Source organism: Crocuta crocuta, unplaced genomic scaffold (assembly GCF_008692635.1).
Source record: "Crocuta crocuta isolate KB4526 unplaced genomic scaffold, BGI_CrCroc_1.0 scaffold282, whole genome shotgun sequence".
In the NCBI taxonomy this organism is placed as follows: domain Eukaryota; kingdom Metazoa; phylum Chordata; class Mammalia; order Carnivora; family Hyaenidae; genus Crocuta; species Crocuta crocuta.
Window position 1 is genome coordinate 5,218,530 of NW_027529174.1, and position 17,822 is coordinate 5,236,351.

The 17,822-nt window shown below is 45.5% G+C and overlaps 1 protein-coding gene across 1 annotated transcript in view; it reads left to right on the plus strand.

Annotated features, from left to right (window-relative positions):
- The window catches only part of USP46 (ubiquitin specific peptidase 46), a 33,236-nt gene extending 16,415 nt beyond the window's left edge, over positions 1–16,821 (plus strand). The window contains exons 4-7 of the mRNA XM_077757782.1: positions 6,547–6,630; positions 8,744–8,941; positions 12,039–12,117; positions 13,081–16,821. Coding sequence (XP_077613908.1) covers positions 6,547–6,630; positions 8,744–8,941; positions 12,039–12,117; positions 13,081–13,182 — 463 coding nt within the window. The 3' untranslated portion in view covers positions 13,183–16,821. The remainder of the gene's footprint in view (positions 1–6,546; positions 6,631–8,743; positions 8,942–12,038; positions 12,118–13,080) is intronic.
- Positions 16,822–17,822: the final 1,001 nt, after the last annotated feature.

A 17,822-nucleotide genomic window follows, 5' to 3' on the forward strand; every position in this document is an offset into this window, starting at 1 on the left:
TCTTTCCTTCATTTTGATGGCCAAAGAAGAAAGTTGAAAATCAAGGTAAAATTGTAGGATTCTCTTTTAAAGTTTATTTATTTTTGAGAGAAAGAAAGAGCGTGAGTGGGGGAGGGGCAGAGAGCGAGGGGACCAAGGATCTGAAGCAGGCTCTGTGCCGACAGCGAAAAACTCCACACGGGGCTTGAACCCAGGAGGAGCAAGATCATGACCTGATCCAAAGCCCGACGCTTAACCGACTAAACCACCCACGTGCTCCTGAAGTTGTAGGATTTGAATGTAATGCCTTTGCCACCTTCTTCTGGAGGGACATTAGGTGACCAATTAGTGTGTTTTCACTGCTTTTGTCACAGAGAAATGATGAAATAAATAGTGGTTCTATTCAGGGTACAGGCCTACAGAAGCCATTAAATCCTTACTGTAACTGACCTATAATCCGAATATTTCAAATGTCTGTTCCATGTCTTAGCCAGGCCTAACCATCGGTATCCTAAGTGAATACCAAGAAAATTTTTTCTTCTTTTGAAAAGTTCAGGGATGGCCTCAGGCAAGAGCTTCAAATACGTGAAGTTTATCTTAATTGCCCTTCTATGGCCTTTTGGGTCTTTTTTGCCTTTCACTTCAGTGCCCTAGTCTCTCCCTGTGGCTCCTTCACAGAAACCTTCTCTTCAAGCGGTCCTCTGTCTGAAACAACTTTTCCCGTCCCCTGGCCTCCTCTCCTATTAAATGTCCGTTCTTCCGGCACTGCCCAGGTCAGCTGGGAGGAAAGTAGCTTTTCATACTCCCGCAGCTCTTTAAAAATGTATCCTCTCTAGGGGCGCCTGGGTGGCTCATCGGTTAAGCGTCCGACTTTGGCTCAGGTCACGATCTCACAGTTTGTGGGTTTGAGCCCCGCATCGGGCTCTGTACTGACAGCTCAGAGCCTGGAGCATGTTTCAGATTCTGTAACTCCCTCTCTCTCTCACCTTCCCCTGTTCACGCTGTCTCTATCTCTCTCTCAAAAATAAATAAAACATTTAAAAAAAATTTTTTAAATGTATCCTCTCTAAAACAAATTCCTTTTCTACTTCTTTTGAAAAACTTCTTTAATGTACTGAGCTCATATACATCCCTACTGCACATCCATTGCCACAGGCTTTTTTATTTGTTTCTCTGCTTTGTTTCTCTGACCTGTGGGGTTTTTATTGATATAAAGTGTTTTCTAATATTTGACCTCAGGGTGTTTCTTGTGGATTTATTTTCTCAGTCTTTAATACTCTTTTCAGTGGTTCTCAGACTTCGGCATGTATGACAACCACCTTGGGGAGAATTGGGAGAACTAGGGGCCTAGCCAGTATTCAACTTCAGTGAACCCAGGCCTCCCTCCCTCTTCTTTTTTTTTTTTTTTCCTCCTCCTTTTCAGAGCCAGAGCCCAACAATGATTTATTTGTTTTGGGCGCCATATTCTTTTTTTTTAAGTTCTTAATTTTTAATTCCAGTATAGCTCACATGCAGTATTATATCAGTTTTAGGTGTACAATGTAGTGATTCAGCAATTATACAACACCCAGGGCTTATCATAACATGCGCCCTCCTTAATCCCCATCACCTATTTCACCCATACCCCCACTCACCTCCACAGTTTGTTCTCTGTAGTTAAATGTCTGTCTCTTTTTTTTTCTTCCTTTGTTTGTTTTGTTTGGGTGAAATGATATGATTTGTTTGAGTGAAATCGTGATGTTTGTCTTTTTCTGACTTATTTTGCTTAGCATTATACTCTCTAGCTCCATCCATGTTGTTGCAAATGGCGAAATTTCATTCTTTTTTATGGCTGAAAAATATTTATGGTAGAAATACACACACACACACACACACACGCACGCATCTTCTTTATCCATCCATCTATCATAGGACAGTTTTCCGGCTTCCATAGTTTGGCCCTGGCTGTATTCAACTTCAGTGAGCCTGGGCCACTATTTTGTTTGTTTATTTTTGAGAGAGAGACAGAGCATGAACAGGGGAGGGGCAGAGAGAGTGAGGGACACACAGGATTTGAAGCAGGTTCCAGGCTTCTGAGCTGTCAGCACAGAGTCAGACATGGAGCTCTTGGGGCTCAAACTCATGGACCACGAGATTCTGACCTGAGCTGAAGCTGGATGCTCAACCGACTGAGCCACCCAGGTGCCCTGGGCCACTATTTTTAATTAATTTTCTAGGTGATTCTAATACCACCAGAATTTGAGATCCGCTGCTCTAGATATGCTACTCAAGCAGTGGTCTGTGGGCTAGCACCATTGACCTCACCTGGGATCTCATTAGACTAGCATCTCAGGTCTCTCCCAAGAATGAATGAATGAACCAGAATCTGCATTTTGACAGGATCGCCATGTGATTCACATGTACGTTGAGGTATACAAAGCACTGAGAACAATGGCTCCCAGACTTTGAAGCATATTCTTCAAGGGAAACTTTAAGAATAATAATGCCTGGCTTCTATCAGGAGAGATTCTGATGTAATTGGGTGGGGACTGGGGGAGGGATTAGGCATTGAGAGTGTTTTGAAAGCTCCCCAGGTGATGCTCATGGGCAGCCAGGAGAACTGCTGAGGCTGCTGCTGTCCACCCTAGAACGAAGTCTCCCGGCTGGCGTGCCCCAGGAAATAGGTTCCAGGTGTGACTCGATCCCCTTGGCTCCTGGGAGGTCGGACAGATCCTGGAGCCACACGGGTTTACTCTTCCACAGGGTAACCTTCTCTGTGTGGGTCACGACAGGACACTTGTCGGAAGTGTCGCTTGAGAATTTAAAAAAAAAAAAATCAATTTCTGACCTATTGTGTGGAGTGGAAAAGTTAAGACTGTACTAAAAAATGTGTCAAACATGGACATTACCTTGGACTCAATGGCTGTCTTTCCAACAGTCTTTTCACCCAGAAACATAGTCTTTCTTCAGTTTTTCAAGTTTCCTCGTACACATTTTTGTAGAGTTTTATAGTATTCTTTATAAAGACTTCCATTTCTTACTGGATTCATTTCCAAAGTGTATTTCTGAATGCTGTTTCATTGCTGTTGTAACTCTTTTTAAAGAAATACAGGGGTGCCTGAGTGGCTTAGTCAGTTAAGCGTCCAACTTCGGCTCAGGTCATGATCTCATGGTCTGTGGGTTTGAGCCCTACGTCGGGGTCTGTGCTGACAGCTCAGAGCCTGGAGCCTGCTTCTGATTCTTTGTCTCCCTCTCTCTCTGCTCCCCACCACCCCCATTCATGCTCTGTTTCTCTCTATCTGAATAATAAATAAACATTAAAAATACAGAATTTTGTGCTTTCTCCTAACCTCGCCTCTGTGCTTTGGCCATTTTCCTGAGCATCAGAAAGGCCTCTCTACTCTCTCCCTCCTCTTTGACTTTCTCCTTGAAAGCTTTCCTCAACCTTTGCTACCTGCTTTTATTCCAACAACTGTACAGCCTCTAGTGCCAGACCCGCTCTACCGCAATTTCTGCTGGGGCCAGCCCTTTTCCCTGCCCTAGCCCCGTTCTCCCGTTCTCAGCTCGCAGGTGCTCTACAGGCACTCCCCTGTCTCGTGGCCGGGAGCCCCAGCCGGGGCGGGGTGGCGGTGAACCTTAAATCAGGTCTTTCAGTTCAGTACTAACTTCTGCTACATTTCCAGCTATGTGGGTCTGCAGTTACCTCAGAAAACTTTGAAAAAGAAGAGTAGAGGGTGTTTAATTCCTTACTCACTGCTGTGCTTGCCTTGGTTACTCTGGTTCTTGAGCTGGATAAAGAGCTGTATCTGTGGTAGACGTCCCAGGGACGTGAATCTGCACCATCACCCACCCGACCCTCCTCCCTGCTCCCCGGCCTCCCCAGGCCCCGTTGCGCCCCAATCCTGTGCAGGCCAAGAACGGATTTCACATCAGTTAATTCATTAAAGAGTTAGTCTGGGGTGCTGCGGTGGCTCCTTTCATTGAGCATCAGACACTTGACTTTGGCTCAGGCCATGACCTTACGGTTTGTGAATTTGAGCCCCATGCCGGGCTCTGCGCTGACAGTGTAGAACCTGCTTGGGATCCTCTCTCCCGCTCTCTGCCCCTCCCCTGCTCATGCTCGCTCGCTCTCTCAAAATAAATAAATAAACTTGAAAAAATAAAATAAAAAAGAGTTAGCCTGTATACCTTCAACTAAGTCTGAGTCTGTATTACACACCGAGCAGCTGAGATCTGAGAGTTGAGTATAATTTTCTTCTACTTGCCTCTCAGCCCCTCCTATCCCTCCTCTGTAATGCTGCCAGAAATGGCATCTCTAGAAAGCACTGTCTGGTTATGTCTTTTCCTTGCTGAGACCCGCCAGTGGAATTCCAGAGTCCCAGGGTCGGAGCCGGCTTCTAAGACACGCCCGTCACTCGCCTCCATCTCCCTGTGCTGGGCATTCCCTCGGTCTGGAAGGCTTGCCTCCCACCCACCTGGCACACTTTGCTTCTTTGAGAACCTGACTTCCACATCACCCCTTGGAAACGACTCGCATTACTCCAAGTACCTTTCTCCTTCCTCTGTGCTTTCCTCTGGACTTCATACACATGCTTCTGTTTTCACTCAGCCAACAATTACTGTGGACTGCCGGATGGCGTTGGGCCTCTTGGTAGGGCTGGGGCTGTGGCAGTGAGGGAGACAGTCATCCCCCACATAGACGGAAGGCAGGTAATCCGATAAATAGGAGGGTGGTTTCGGCTAAGGGTAAGTGCTCAGAAGAAAACAAGACCGCCAACGAGGTAGAGGCTGGAGGGGTTTGGAAAGGGTGGACCAGGAAGTCTCCTACGAGGTGGCATTTGTGCTGAGCTCTGAGCAATGAGTGGAAGCAGCCATGGAAGCATCTGGAAAGACGCTGTTAGCACAGGGGAAGCAGCACCTGCAGAAGCCCAAGGCAGAAAGGATGTGGCATTCTGGAGGGACAGGAGAAAGCCTCCCTGTGGCCCAAGGAGGGTGAAGGAGGTGGGGCAGGGTAAGAGATGAGGTGGGAAGAACAGCCAGAGCCATGGGGGCTGAGCACCTACTGGCCATGGCAAGGAAGTCTAGATTCATTCTGAAGTGCACTAAGGAACTGTTGAAGCATTTTGGGCAGGAGAAGTGTGTGAAATGATTTTCTTTTTCGTTTTTTTTTTTTTTTTGAGGGGAGTTGGGAGAGAGAGATACCACAAGTGTGGATCCCGACTTGGGGCTTGATCTCACAAGCCATGAAATCATGATCTGAGCTGAAATCAAGAGACTGACACTTCACCAGGCACCCCTGAGATGATTTTTGTTTTAAGTGTTTACTTATTTTTGAGAGAGCGAGAGAAGAGAGAGAGAATGAATGAGCAGGGGAGGGACAGAGAGAGAAGAGAGGATCTGAAGCAGAATCCTCGCTGACTACAGAGAGCCTGACATGAGCCTCGAACTCATAAACCTTGGGATCATGACATGAGCTGAAGTCAGACATATAACCCGACTGAGCCACCCAAGCGCCCCTGACATGACTTTTTAACCTGCACTGAACACTTTACATGGCCCACTCGCACATGCGTGTGTTAGACTGTGAGCTGTGTGAGGGTAGGTGCTTGTGCGAACCCCTGCACCAAACCCAGAGTGCTGTCGAGTAAACATTTGAATAGTGCGTGAATGAGCCATCCATGTTTTCTTTTGGTAAGCTCTGTTTAAGTGTGTGAGTCAATAACACCATGTAAATAACATTTTCTGTTTAATAAAATCTGATCATTCTGGCGCCAGGATACTCCCTATGAATAAAGAAATATCACAAGCTTTCTCAAGACTCTAGGGTATTATATTCTGGATGCTCTTCTCTGAAGCGGTACCACAGGAATGCTAAGCAGAATCTCAATGACCAGGAAAGAATGAAAAGCCATGACATTTAAGAAATGAAAACTATAAGTAGAGCAGTAAGTCTCATGATAGGGGCGAATACAGATATAACATCACAGTGGTATTTGTTCTCAAAAGGAGCCCAGGGTGGGGGGCGGGGAGCAAGGGATGTGGAAAGCTGGCATCTCCTGGTAATTTGGGATTTTCTTAGTTCCATATAAGGGCAGTTGTATGTGATTTAAATTTCATTATCTTTACTTTCATGATCTTTGAAAATAGAGACTACTGAGATATCCCGTTCTTCATTAACTCTGCAATAATGTCACCTTGCATTTTATGTGATTGAGGTTTTTGGACCTGACTTACAGTGTAATGATGGACATTTATAATAGTTAGCATTTTTCTGTTAATAAGTTTTAATCTTCAATTTACAGGTAGTCTTGTTAAACCCTGAGATTTTTTTTACTGCATTGGAAACTTTAACTTCTATCTGTGTCCCATTCAATAAAGCTGTCCTTGAGAATCTCCAAAGGTGAAACCATAGCCCAGTCCAGCAGACCTGCTCTAATGGCAATCATAACACCTTACTCCTAAGAAAAATCTTTCCTCATTACTTCTATCCTTGCATTCACTTAAAAATCACCCTACAGGTGAAAAATGGTATGTATATACCAAGTACATTTTGGACTGTGTTTTGAGTTGAAATATTTTTCTCTGCAGAGACTTCAGCAACACAGAAACCCTGTGCAGTGAACAGAAATATTATTGTGAAACCTGCTGCAGCAAACAGGAGGCCCAGAAAAGGTGTGTAAAGGATTCAGCCCAGAGGGTGGCTTTGTACTGAGGGGAGGACCCGTACCTGATTTTGAATCCCCGTTCTGTGGGCTCATGGCCAAGTAGCTTTGAAGAAGTCAGTTGCCTTCCTCTCTGGGTAAACAAGGATAAGAATGCCTGCTTGGAAACTTGTCCATTTGTCTGACTGTCCGATCATCGGTTTGTTCATTCGTTCCACAAATGTTTATCGTGTGCTGTGTATCAGATACTGTGCTGGGTAAATGAGTTGTGGTCAGATGTAATTAATATTTTCTTGGGATTAAAGACAAACTATAAAAAGGATTTAGCGTAGTAACACATAGTAGATATCTATTAATATTTTTACTTCTTATTGGAACTTCTTTAGAGGCACAAGAGGTTTAAAAAGTTAATCATTTAATATGGAAACATGAGGAAATCAATAACACATCAATTGCATGGATAGGTGATAAGAAGTATCACATCCTGAATTGATACAGGATCCAGGATCCATTGAACTGCCTTTTTTTTTTTTTTTTTTTTTTACCAGCACCAGCCAGTTACAGCCCCTGGACAATGTGTGATAATCAGTGATTCTCTGTTATCTGCCCCCCCCCCCCACCCAAGTCAAGAAACTTGACATTTTAATTATCCTGTGAAGCCTTACTGTGAGTTAAATTTACCTTGCCCACAGTTGTGAATATTCTGAATAACTCACAGAAGCTCATTACCGCCACCTAAAACCTTCAGGGGTCTCAGCCTGAGGTCGAAGTCGTTTCTCTGCCCAGCCTCCTCTGCCCTTCCCCCTAGTCGTGCACATCTTTCCTTGCTCCATCACAACTTACAAAAGGTTTTTTATTGTGGCAGATGGGGGTCGAGTGCTAGCCGGTTAACCTCTGCGAGTTCAGGGGAACTCATATCTCCCTGTCCTTACAATCTCTGCCCAAGGCCAACCCAGGCTTTCCTAGGTGGCATGAAGGCGTGCTCATTAAAATATTGTGTGTTCCTGTAAAATACGGGGCTTCCCATGATTCTTACGTTTCTGCAGACGTTATTTTGCTCATTTTTATGAGCAGGGTTTTACCTCAGTTGATTCCTGAACGATAATCTCCTCAAATTTGTCCTTTTCAAATAATATGCATTGAAAGTGTAGGCATGCTCCATGGCATTGACCCTGACTCAGGCATTCCTAGAAAGGGGGTCCTGGAAGGGGACCAGAGATCCTCTATCTAGCAGAGTTGTCTCCATAAATTATTGTTTTTATGAGTGGTTTTTTTTTTTTACCAAGCAATATTAACGGTCAGCTAGGGAAAAACAGATTTCTGTGTTCATGGGCATTTGAGAAATGCGGCATCAAACAAAAGAGAGCAGTTCCTTCATCGCAGGATGTCTCAAAGCCTACCTGCCAGTGCGCAGGGAGGAACTTGGAAATAGGAAGTAGTGCTGTCCAAACTTGGCGCCAGGAACCCCGCCTCTGCTAACATCTGCGGTGTTCCACAAGCCCAGTTTGGGAAGGGTGACCCATAAACCAGCCCCTACATTTCATAGATGGGGAAGCCAAGAGCTCGACAAGGGGAAGGACCGACACGGAGTGAGCGAGCAGGAACCCAGCGTGCTAGGTTTCCTGATGGCCCGCGGTGCGGTGTCTGCGGCGCCCCGTGGCCCTCAGACCCTGGAAGTCCACAGCACAGCCACCTGCTTGTCCTCTTCCCAGCTTCCTTTTTCTCGAAAGTCATCACCCCTCCTCTCCATAATCTCCAGGCGGGGTGCAGGGGGTGTCGTTGCCCAAATAGTGGTCCTTCCTGGAAGGCAGGGGGCAGTAATGGAGAGCAAGCGCACACTGTCTTCGTATTGGTGCAAAACTCCAGGACTGTCTCCTTTGGCTACAGAGAAACAGGGAGCTGCTCCTGCCCCCTTCTGCTGGCCGTGCCCGGTTAGCCGAGCGAGCGGGTGAAGTCAGCTGTACGGGCGCAAGCACCCTTTTATTCTTGCGGCCGGTGTGGTTACTTGCTGGGTTGAAGTCCGTTGGACCCCTCCTGCTCTCCGCTTGTATGCCAACAGTGTGTTCTGTCCCCCTGACAGCTCTCGGCGGGTACAACTTCTTTTCTATTTCGTGGTTTCTTAGGATGCGAGTAAAAAAGCTGCCCATGATTTTGGCTCTGCACCTAAAGCGCTTCAAGTACATGGAGCAGCTGCACAGGTACACCAAGCTGTCTTACCGGGTGGTCTTCCCGCTGGAGCTGCGGCTCTTCAACACCTCCAGCGACGCCGTGAACCTGGACCGCATGTACGACCTGGTCGCCGTGGTGGTTCACTGTGGCAGGTGAGGGCAGGCGGAAAGGCGGGGTGCGCACGCGAGAGGGGTGCCGAGGTAGAGCCGGCCGTGCCTTTCCTGGGCTGCGAGACTCCGGAGTGATGGGACTTCTGAGAGTGGCTTCCAAGCTCTTATTTGTCATCTCAGAATAAATCCAAAAGGGACTCCTGAAAATATTCTCTATGCAGTTTTGAGTCCTTCCCCAACCGGGAAAATGAATAAGAGCGAAGGCTCCTAGATGTGGAGAGGAAAAGTGTTTTGCTGAAAGTCCTTTGAGCAGATATTCTTTTATTCCATAGCTGTCGATACATGCGTGGAAAAAGTCCATTGAAAATACACCTGTTTGTTATCCTTTGCTCACAGCTGGGACGGCTTTGTGTCCTGTCGTTCCCCTGCCCTTCTGGATTTTAGATGGGGGTGTGTCACCAAGTGGGCGTATTTTCTTCTCCATCTGCGTGGATTGGATTTTGGTGCACACACCAGTGGAGGCTGCATGGTCCATGCAGAGGAGTGGACCGATTTACTTCCCCCCTGCACTACGGCGGATGCTTTGCCTCTGAGCCACCTTATTTGTCCCCTGCAGAGCGGACTTGAAGTCACAGGATACTTGGTTACGTCCTCAGTGTTCTGTGGATTGCTTGGTTATAAGCCAGCTCTGTGGTTTTCCTGAAGAGGAGTACTACCAGTTATTCTTCTAAAGAACACAGAGGCTGGTGATCCAGAAACTAGCTGTGAATGCTGGGTGGGACCCCATGGCAGGAATTGGAAGGTCTTAGAGCCGGCAGAGCCTGGTACCCAGAGGGCATTGCGGCCGAGGTGGGCAGCGGGCTGATGTGGGCAGGTGATGGGGAGACAGAAGTGCTCAGAAGCACATACACATTTCCAGTATGGATCTCTGTGGGTGGTGACTAGTCTCCGGAGCACTGGTGAGGGTAAGGCAGCGGCCCATGTAGGGGACCTGAAGGACAGGTGGAGGCTGGGTTCTGGAATAGTGACTTTCTGTAATGAGGGTGCAAGGTCAGAGCGGCCCTGGCAGCAAGGGCGAACACGTGCTACTCACTAGCATTCATTAAATTCTTCCCCACTAGAGATAGCACTGTCCTCATACACGGAGCAGGGCTGGCCTTGCGCATGGGGACCAGGTGGCTTTGGGCTGTGGGCACTGGGGAGCTCAGAGGTCAGGGAGCTGAGCTCTTCCTCATCCACACCAGGACCTGCTGGGCCACAGACCCAGCCGGTGCGGTCTCATTCACTCGTTTCTACTGCAGATATTCCTTGAACCCTTGTTTCTTGGGTTTGTAGCAGAGGCTGAAGGTACACTAGTGACAAGGACACGTGGGCCCTGTTCTCATGAGGCTGAGCCTCTAGTGGGAAACGTAGATAATTAACAAGTAAGCATACCACCCTCCAGCACATAAACAAAACCACTAGGAGGTAACTTACGAGTTTGATGGGTGCTGTGAGGAACAGACTGGGCGCTGAGAGAGAGCAGTGGGAGGTTCCTCTTCAGGGAGGGTGATCGGTGAAGAGTAGCTACCGAGGGGACATTTGGGGCTGAGGCCTAAGGGATGAACTGAGCCAGGAAGGCCCACGTTGGGGGAGGATCATTTCAGACAGAGTCTCACAAGGGCACATGCGCTCCATGTGAAGAAGTGGTATGCGAAAACCAGAAACCAGTGGGCCGGAGCTCAGGGAGGGGGAGAGAGTGGCTGGATGGCATTGAAGAAAGGCAGGAGCACTTCGTGTGGGTCATCTTGTATCTAAAGAAAGCAAATAGGGGCATCCGGCTGGTTCAGTCTGTACAGCATGTGACTCTTGATCTGTGGGTTGTGAGTTGGAGCCCCACGTTGGGCATAGAGATTCCTTAATAGCACTTTTTTTTTTTTAAAAAAAGGTAAATTTGGGGTTTGAATTTTAATGGTGCACTGAAACAACGAAACAGAACTCTAGATTTAGGGTTAAATTCCCTCAGTTGTGCAAATCTAACTAGTAGTAACCGCTGTGTAGTTCCATTTTTTTCCATATTACATGATACGTACCTTTTCATTTTAGCACTTGTTATTCTACACTATACTTTAACATAGGTCTAAAACTTAGATGATGTCACTCCGCAAAGTTCCCAGTGTCTTCCTGGCGGACTCACAGCAGAGTCCAAAATCTGAAGCAAGATCCCCCATGCCCCGCCTCTGTGGCCGCCTTGCCCCCCTCCCCCTGGCTCACCGGGCTGTGGCTTCCTTGCTCTTCAGTGAACACTGCAGGAGCCCTTCCCACCCATGCCCAGTACCTTTGCACTTGCTCTGAACTTCCATCACATGGTCACATGGCTTGTCGCCATCACCCACGGCTTTCAAGGAAAGTTCCTTCTGCTCTGTCACCCCTTTATATCAAATAGTACTTCCCTCTGCCACTCCCCATGCTATTACTCTGCTGTATTTTTCATGGCACTTTTTTTTTTTTAGGTTTGTTTATTTAATTTGAGAGAGAGCAAGTAAGGGAGGAGGTAGGGGCAGAGACAGAAGGAGAGAGAGAATCCCAAGCAGGCTCTGCATTGACTGTCAGTGCAGAGCCCGATGCGGAGCTCAAACTCATGAACTGTGAGATCATGACCTGAGCCGAAATCAGGAGTCAGACGCTTACCTGACTGAGCCACCCAGCACCCCTTCGTGGCACTTATTATACCTAGAAACCTATTTTAGTGTGTTCAGTGCCTCTCCAGTCCTCACCCCAAGAAAGTGGGGACTTTGTTTTCTTCACTGCTTTTTTTGTCTGACAGCCAGAAGACAGTCTGGCACATGGTAAGTACACCGTAATTATTCATTTATATTTGTTGAATCTGAATATCTGCTTTCCCCACCGGACCGTGGGTCTTTAGAAGCCCGGCATTTTTGCATCTTTGCCAAAGATTCCTTTATGCCCAGCACAGCAGCACCACATGGTCTTTCCCCATAAACTGTGGCTGAATAAATGTGGATATAGATGTGACCTATACCAGTTCTGTCTCCTGATGAGAGAGGTGGTTCTGCTAGATCACTGCTTAGAAAGAACTACCTAGTTTTTTTTAAAGAAGTAAGTGTTAACTTGTTAACTTGTGTTTGTTCTTTTCCAGTGGTCCTAATCGTGGGCATTATATTACCATTGTGAAGAGTCACGGCTTCTGGCTTTTGTTTGATGATGACATTGTAGAGGTTGGTATGCAGATTACTCTATAATGGGGTTGCAGCTGTGTTTGGGGGGAATGTGTAGGTATGGACATTTCCTAAAATAGGCTTGTTTTCCCATAACCTGGCTTCAAAACCATTTACATTTCTCTCAATACTAAGTTCTTTATTCTCTATAGAAAGGGAGAAAGAGGTGTGAGTGGGGACTCATTAGTACTGCGTTTTTGTTAACTGATCAGCTATAGATATGGGATCTATCGCTTTGTCCTCTAAAAATCATATGTATATGTAAGTTCCGTTTTCCACTGTGACTAAAGCCCTCTCTGATACAGACCAAATAAACTTTTTATTTTAGTTTACAAAATTTTTTTAATGTTTATTTTTGAGAGAAATACAGACAGGGTGTAAGCAAGGGAGGGGCAGAGAGAGAGGGAGACACAGAATCCGAAGCAGGCTCTAGGCTCTGAGCTGTCAGCACAGATCCAAATAATAAACTTAATAAAAAGCTCTGTTAGCACTCTTTCATTATACTAAATTCTTCTTGTGTGATGGAAATCTTGATATTACACTCAAGTGTTCCATATATTGATTTTCTTGTAAAGGAATACTAGCTGGAGACAGTTCCACACTCAGACAAGGTCCATTTTAGCTCAGAGGGTGGTAGTAACGGGAATGAAATCTCATGACCTGAAAGAATTAAGGTTATTCCCCAGACCCCCCAGTTTGAAAGACAGAAGTCCTGACCGCTTCAAAGCTTTCCCATATGTGTCTGCCTGATAGAGTGAAGGATGGCTTTCCTTCTCGATGATTTGCAGCATATGTAATCATGCCCCCTTGTCAGGTCTATGGAGTTACCCATTTGCCTCAAGTTCCCAGTTTGATTTGGTAACCACATTGCTTAGGTCTTCTTGTTCATTCCATTTGTTTTTCTTCCCTTCTCTCAGTCCTCACATTAAGCAGTTGCATTGTGTTCTCTCTCTTCTATTGCAGAAAATAGATGCCCAAGCTATTGAAGAATTCTATGGCCTGACATCAGATATATCAAAAAATTCAGAATCTGGATATATTTTATTCTATCAGTCAAGAGAATGACTTGAAGAACTGTGGGACTAATTCCCACGGGGGGACACGCTCACAGCACTATTCCCTGGTTTCTCTGCAGACTTGCCTCCCCCGTGGCCTGCCCGTGGCACTACGCCAAGTCTAATGGTCTGGCTGTGTTAGACTTTCTCTCCCTTTGGTTTTTTACATGCAGCACTACTTGTGGTTTTATTTTAGTCTGAGGTAGAGTTAACTGCAATCAGATTGTAGTAAGATTTATATGAGTAACAGTTGCTAATTTTAGGATTGGGTAAACGCTACGCCACCAGCGCTGTCTGGCTGAATTAGAGTGACATTTCCTACGAGAATGTCCACAGTCTGTTTTGGGTCTCTGCTAAATGTCCTAAGTGGCTTCCGGGATCTCATGTCAATGCATTCCTTTAACTTGCCCCCGGAAGCACAGCTACCCATTTGTAGCTTCTCTGCCTCTTTTCTGACACAAGGACAGAATTGGGCAGAAGTTCACCTGTTAGGGCTGCAGCTATAGCTTTAAGTCTGTGTAAGTGAAAACGTTTAAAAGTGAGTAACCTCAATACTAAGATCATCCTCCAGGCGGAACGGAGTGGAGAGAAGCTGCTGACGTGGCTAGCGCCTGCCTGGGGCTGTGCTCGCCTGGCCGGTAGGATCCCAGAGGCCAAGAAGACACAGAGCTCAGGGCTGGCAGAACCCAGAGGAGGAAGCTTTTGTGGACAGTGAAAAGTTACCTTTCTTATCTTTCTACCAAAACCAAGTTTCAGGAAAATAACTCCACTCCATTTGTTTTTAGTGATGCTCTACTTCCGTAAGGTCCTGTGAGTTGTATCTGTCCTTTATCTGGCGCTGCTAAGCTTTCCAAGGTACCTTTCCAGTCCTGCTGGCGTTCTGCAGTCTGTGGCTGCAGGGCCGAGGTGCCGAGGCGACTGCTTCCGGCACAGCTCTCCTTAGCCAGTCAGTACCCACTTCCTCCTCTATCAGGAAGGACCCAGACACCGCACCTTCACCGCCATTGGCCGCATTGTATAGCCGTTCACCTTTTAACATTTCAGTCTGTTTACTGAGGCGCTGGCGAGTTCCGGGACTAATATGGAACCTTCCCTAGAGGGATTACTGGAGTCAGCTGGCTGTGAAGGTGGGTCAAAGGAAGTGGTCGTGGGTGGGCGGAGGAATGAACAAGATGGCGACGTTTCTTTGGCGCAGACTCCTAGAAAGCTTGACAAGACAGTTTTTTGGAAGAACCTCATCTCACTATAGTTACTTTTACTTTTTTCACTTTGTTATGTATGTATTTATTAGATCACTTGAGTATTGGTACCTTTTATTAAAAGGGTCAATTTGGTGTTTTGCTGTTGAGCTGGTTTTTGGATTCTTACAGATACTATGAGTCCTAGATCTCGGCTTCCTTTGAGAGGTCAGTTGACTTCCATACACTATAAGATACTGTGAACATATTATTTTGTTACCTAATAAATCGGCGAATGAACATGCAAATGTTTGGCATAATGTGAACTAAAATTGAAACCGGACATGTTAGCTGCCATTTTGTAACAATTAAGAGCATAGCACTTTATCTAGATGAAAACTGGATCTCTGTCTTTAAGATATCTTGAACTGTTTCTTGCTCAGAATTTAGATAAGCATGCCAACACTTCATTCGTTCATGCTTGAAGTGAAATGTTTTACTTTTCACTGGAGAAGACAAAAACAGGGTGATCTTCACGTTATTTTATACAAGTGATGAAAATATACCTTGCCTTATTTAGAGGCAAATTCATATTTATAAATATTTTGTCTTTTTTTTTCCTCCATGAAACATATGCAGTAATCACCTACCTGGAAGGTGAGTATTTATTCCGTTTTTAAGGAGAGACACTTTGCAGTTGAAGGCAACTGATCCGAGGAACTGTTTACTATATATCACCCATATATTTGACTGCAGGTTGCAAAGTTAAAAAAAAAAAAAAAAAAAAGGCTCATATCTAATATATTTGGAACTGATTCATAAGAAAAACTATTAAAATTATCTTTGGAATGACTCTTGAAGCTAATTTATTAGAAAAAGAAAGTTTCAGTTGGAAGCCTGCAGAGGTAATATCTAAATGCTGTCATAGATTCAGTACTGGTTTGTTTTGTTTTATTTTGGTTTTTTTTCTTTTTATTTTTTGTCTGTATGTGTAAAGAGTTTTTCCCAGTGACTTAACAGAAGTAGCCTAAAGGGTCACAGTTAAAATTCCGAATTCATGGATAGCGTTTAGGAATAAGAACAAGTATGGAAGATGAAATGCAAAGGCAAGAAAATGGTTGTGTGATGCAGGAAAAGAAGCTTGGAGAAAGACCAAAACACACTTACCCACCGGCACTCCATCAGCTTTTTAAACTTAGAGCTATCTGGTAATTTCTTTCCTCTTCAGTAAATGAAACAAACACAAGGCAGCTACCTTTCCCCGGAGTCATTTCACTTTATGTAAAGACAGTGGCGTGTGAACACTTTATCTTCCGCCCCTTGTTCGTTGTGCAAAGCAGGGAACAGTGTGAGGTCTGTGAGACCATTCTGAGGTCAGGGCGAGCACAAAGGCTCAGCGATATTCCCTCAAGTGGCAGAGTTTTGGTGGGTCCTTCTCCAGCAGCAGTGAGCAGGCCTGCTATATTTCTTTTAACCGCTGCAGGGTTTTTAAAGTAAGTGCCAGTGGTTTAGACCTAGAGAAGAGAAGACATATTTGCTTTATTGGCTGCTTACTGGCCGAGCATTTAGATTATGGTACAGTTTGCTCAAAAGGCATCTGTTTAAAAGTCACTTTTTGGCAGAATGCTGACATCCAGCCCTGTTACCTGGATGCGATTTTCCTTCCAGGGCGGCACGAAGTGGGCTGGTTCTGAGAGAGCCAAGGAACAACGGAAGAGGGTGTCGGTTTCACTCGGAAGCCAGTCCTCTTGGGGTTTACAACCTGGTATATTTTGGATTTCAGATGAAATGGGGGGAAAAAATGACAGGAGAGTGGTCCCTATGCATTTATTTTCATGGACAGGCTTAATTTCATGGGCATGCCTAACAATGAACTATGTTCTAACTGGAGCTTAGGGCTTATTTTAGATATTGGAGTGTAGCTTTATTACAGATGGATTTTATCTTTAAACATTGCATTTTGACCAACTTTGTATATTCACGTGTATTAAAATATTGTGCACTAAATGTTTTGCCCTCATTTGCTATTATATGGTCAAGGCATTTATCGGCACTATTGTGATTAACTCATGTAAATGGCATGGGTCAGGGAAAATTATTTCCTACTTTTCTGCCTAATTAAATTTCTGTTTTCCAGTATTACATTAATTTATTTTGGGCTTCCATTTCTTTGTAACCAAAATAGTTACTGTATTTGTGTGGCATTCATTTCACTTTGTTGCTAAAGAAACCAGTTTAGTTTTTATTTAAAATGATCCATATCTTAATTTTTTTTTTTGTAACCAAGTCAAGCACTTTAAGCAATAATGTCAATCTTGTGAAATTTCAATCAGTTTAACACCCTGCCTCTAAAATTGTTTGCAAAAAAATAAATAAATAAAATAGGAACTCCCTCCCTAGAGAATTATATCTTGGTAATGTTACACACATGGTACTTAAAATCCTTTTTATAAAATGTGAGTTATTGGCAAGTCTCCTGTCTGGCTAATCATTCCAAACTTCATTTTGAAGCGGTGGCAATGTATAGAACATTCCGGTCCCAGTGACATACAAAGGCAGTGCTACTGTCAAGGTTCTGGAGGTAACTCACCCCTTTCGCCGAGTAAAAAAGATCAACAGAACTAATCCAGAAGCCTGTATTTGGGGAATAGCAAATTGAGGATATCAGTGGGTGCGGAGAAGTAGGGGCAGGTACCTTAGGTGTATTAGGCATCACAGTGAATTCCTTAGCTGGGACTCTGCATCTAAACACGTCCTTTCCCAGTTAGGAAAGGAAAGATCCATTCCGGGTGTAAGGAAGTAGTTCCCAGCATCTGGCTTCTAGGCAGGAGTGGGGAGTGTGGCCCTCCCTCCATGTTGTGTTGACAGCCAGCCCTGGACCTCTAGGTAGTTTCTGAGCTGCACCCCCCTCCCCCGACCCACCATGGGGTGCACACCACTCCCTACACTGGCCTGCCAGAGTGGGGGCAGCATGTGGCCTCCAGCCCAGACTCAAGGTTGCTGTTAAAAAGCTCAAGGCTTTGTCATCATCCCCCCACCCCCCAGTCGCTTCAGGGGACCGTGTGTGGGCAGCAGCTTGTCATCTGCATACATTTGCCTGGGCCCCAATTGCGGGAAATACAAACCCACAGACCACGAGTGGGACATGTGCCGTTGAGTCCTCAGTTCCACCCATCTTCTCGCGGGTCATGTCAGCTGAATGTGACTGAGGTGGAACAGCGGCTTGTGGGAAGGCCACCTGTATCCTCCATGGAGGCTGTGGGAAGGGAAGACCTCAGGAAAGGCTTTTTCTTTTCTAGGCCTGGTTTTGGCCGTCTGTTAGATGGCGTCTCTAGGGTAGGCGGTCACTGCCAGGGGGACCCAGTTTCTGCGGAGGGAGGAGTGTTCTCAATTATCCTCCATTTCTGTACTTCGAGACCTAAATCACCTTTAACAGAGAAAGAAGTCTTCCTTTACCTTCTATTTACGTGAA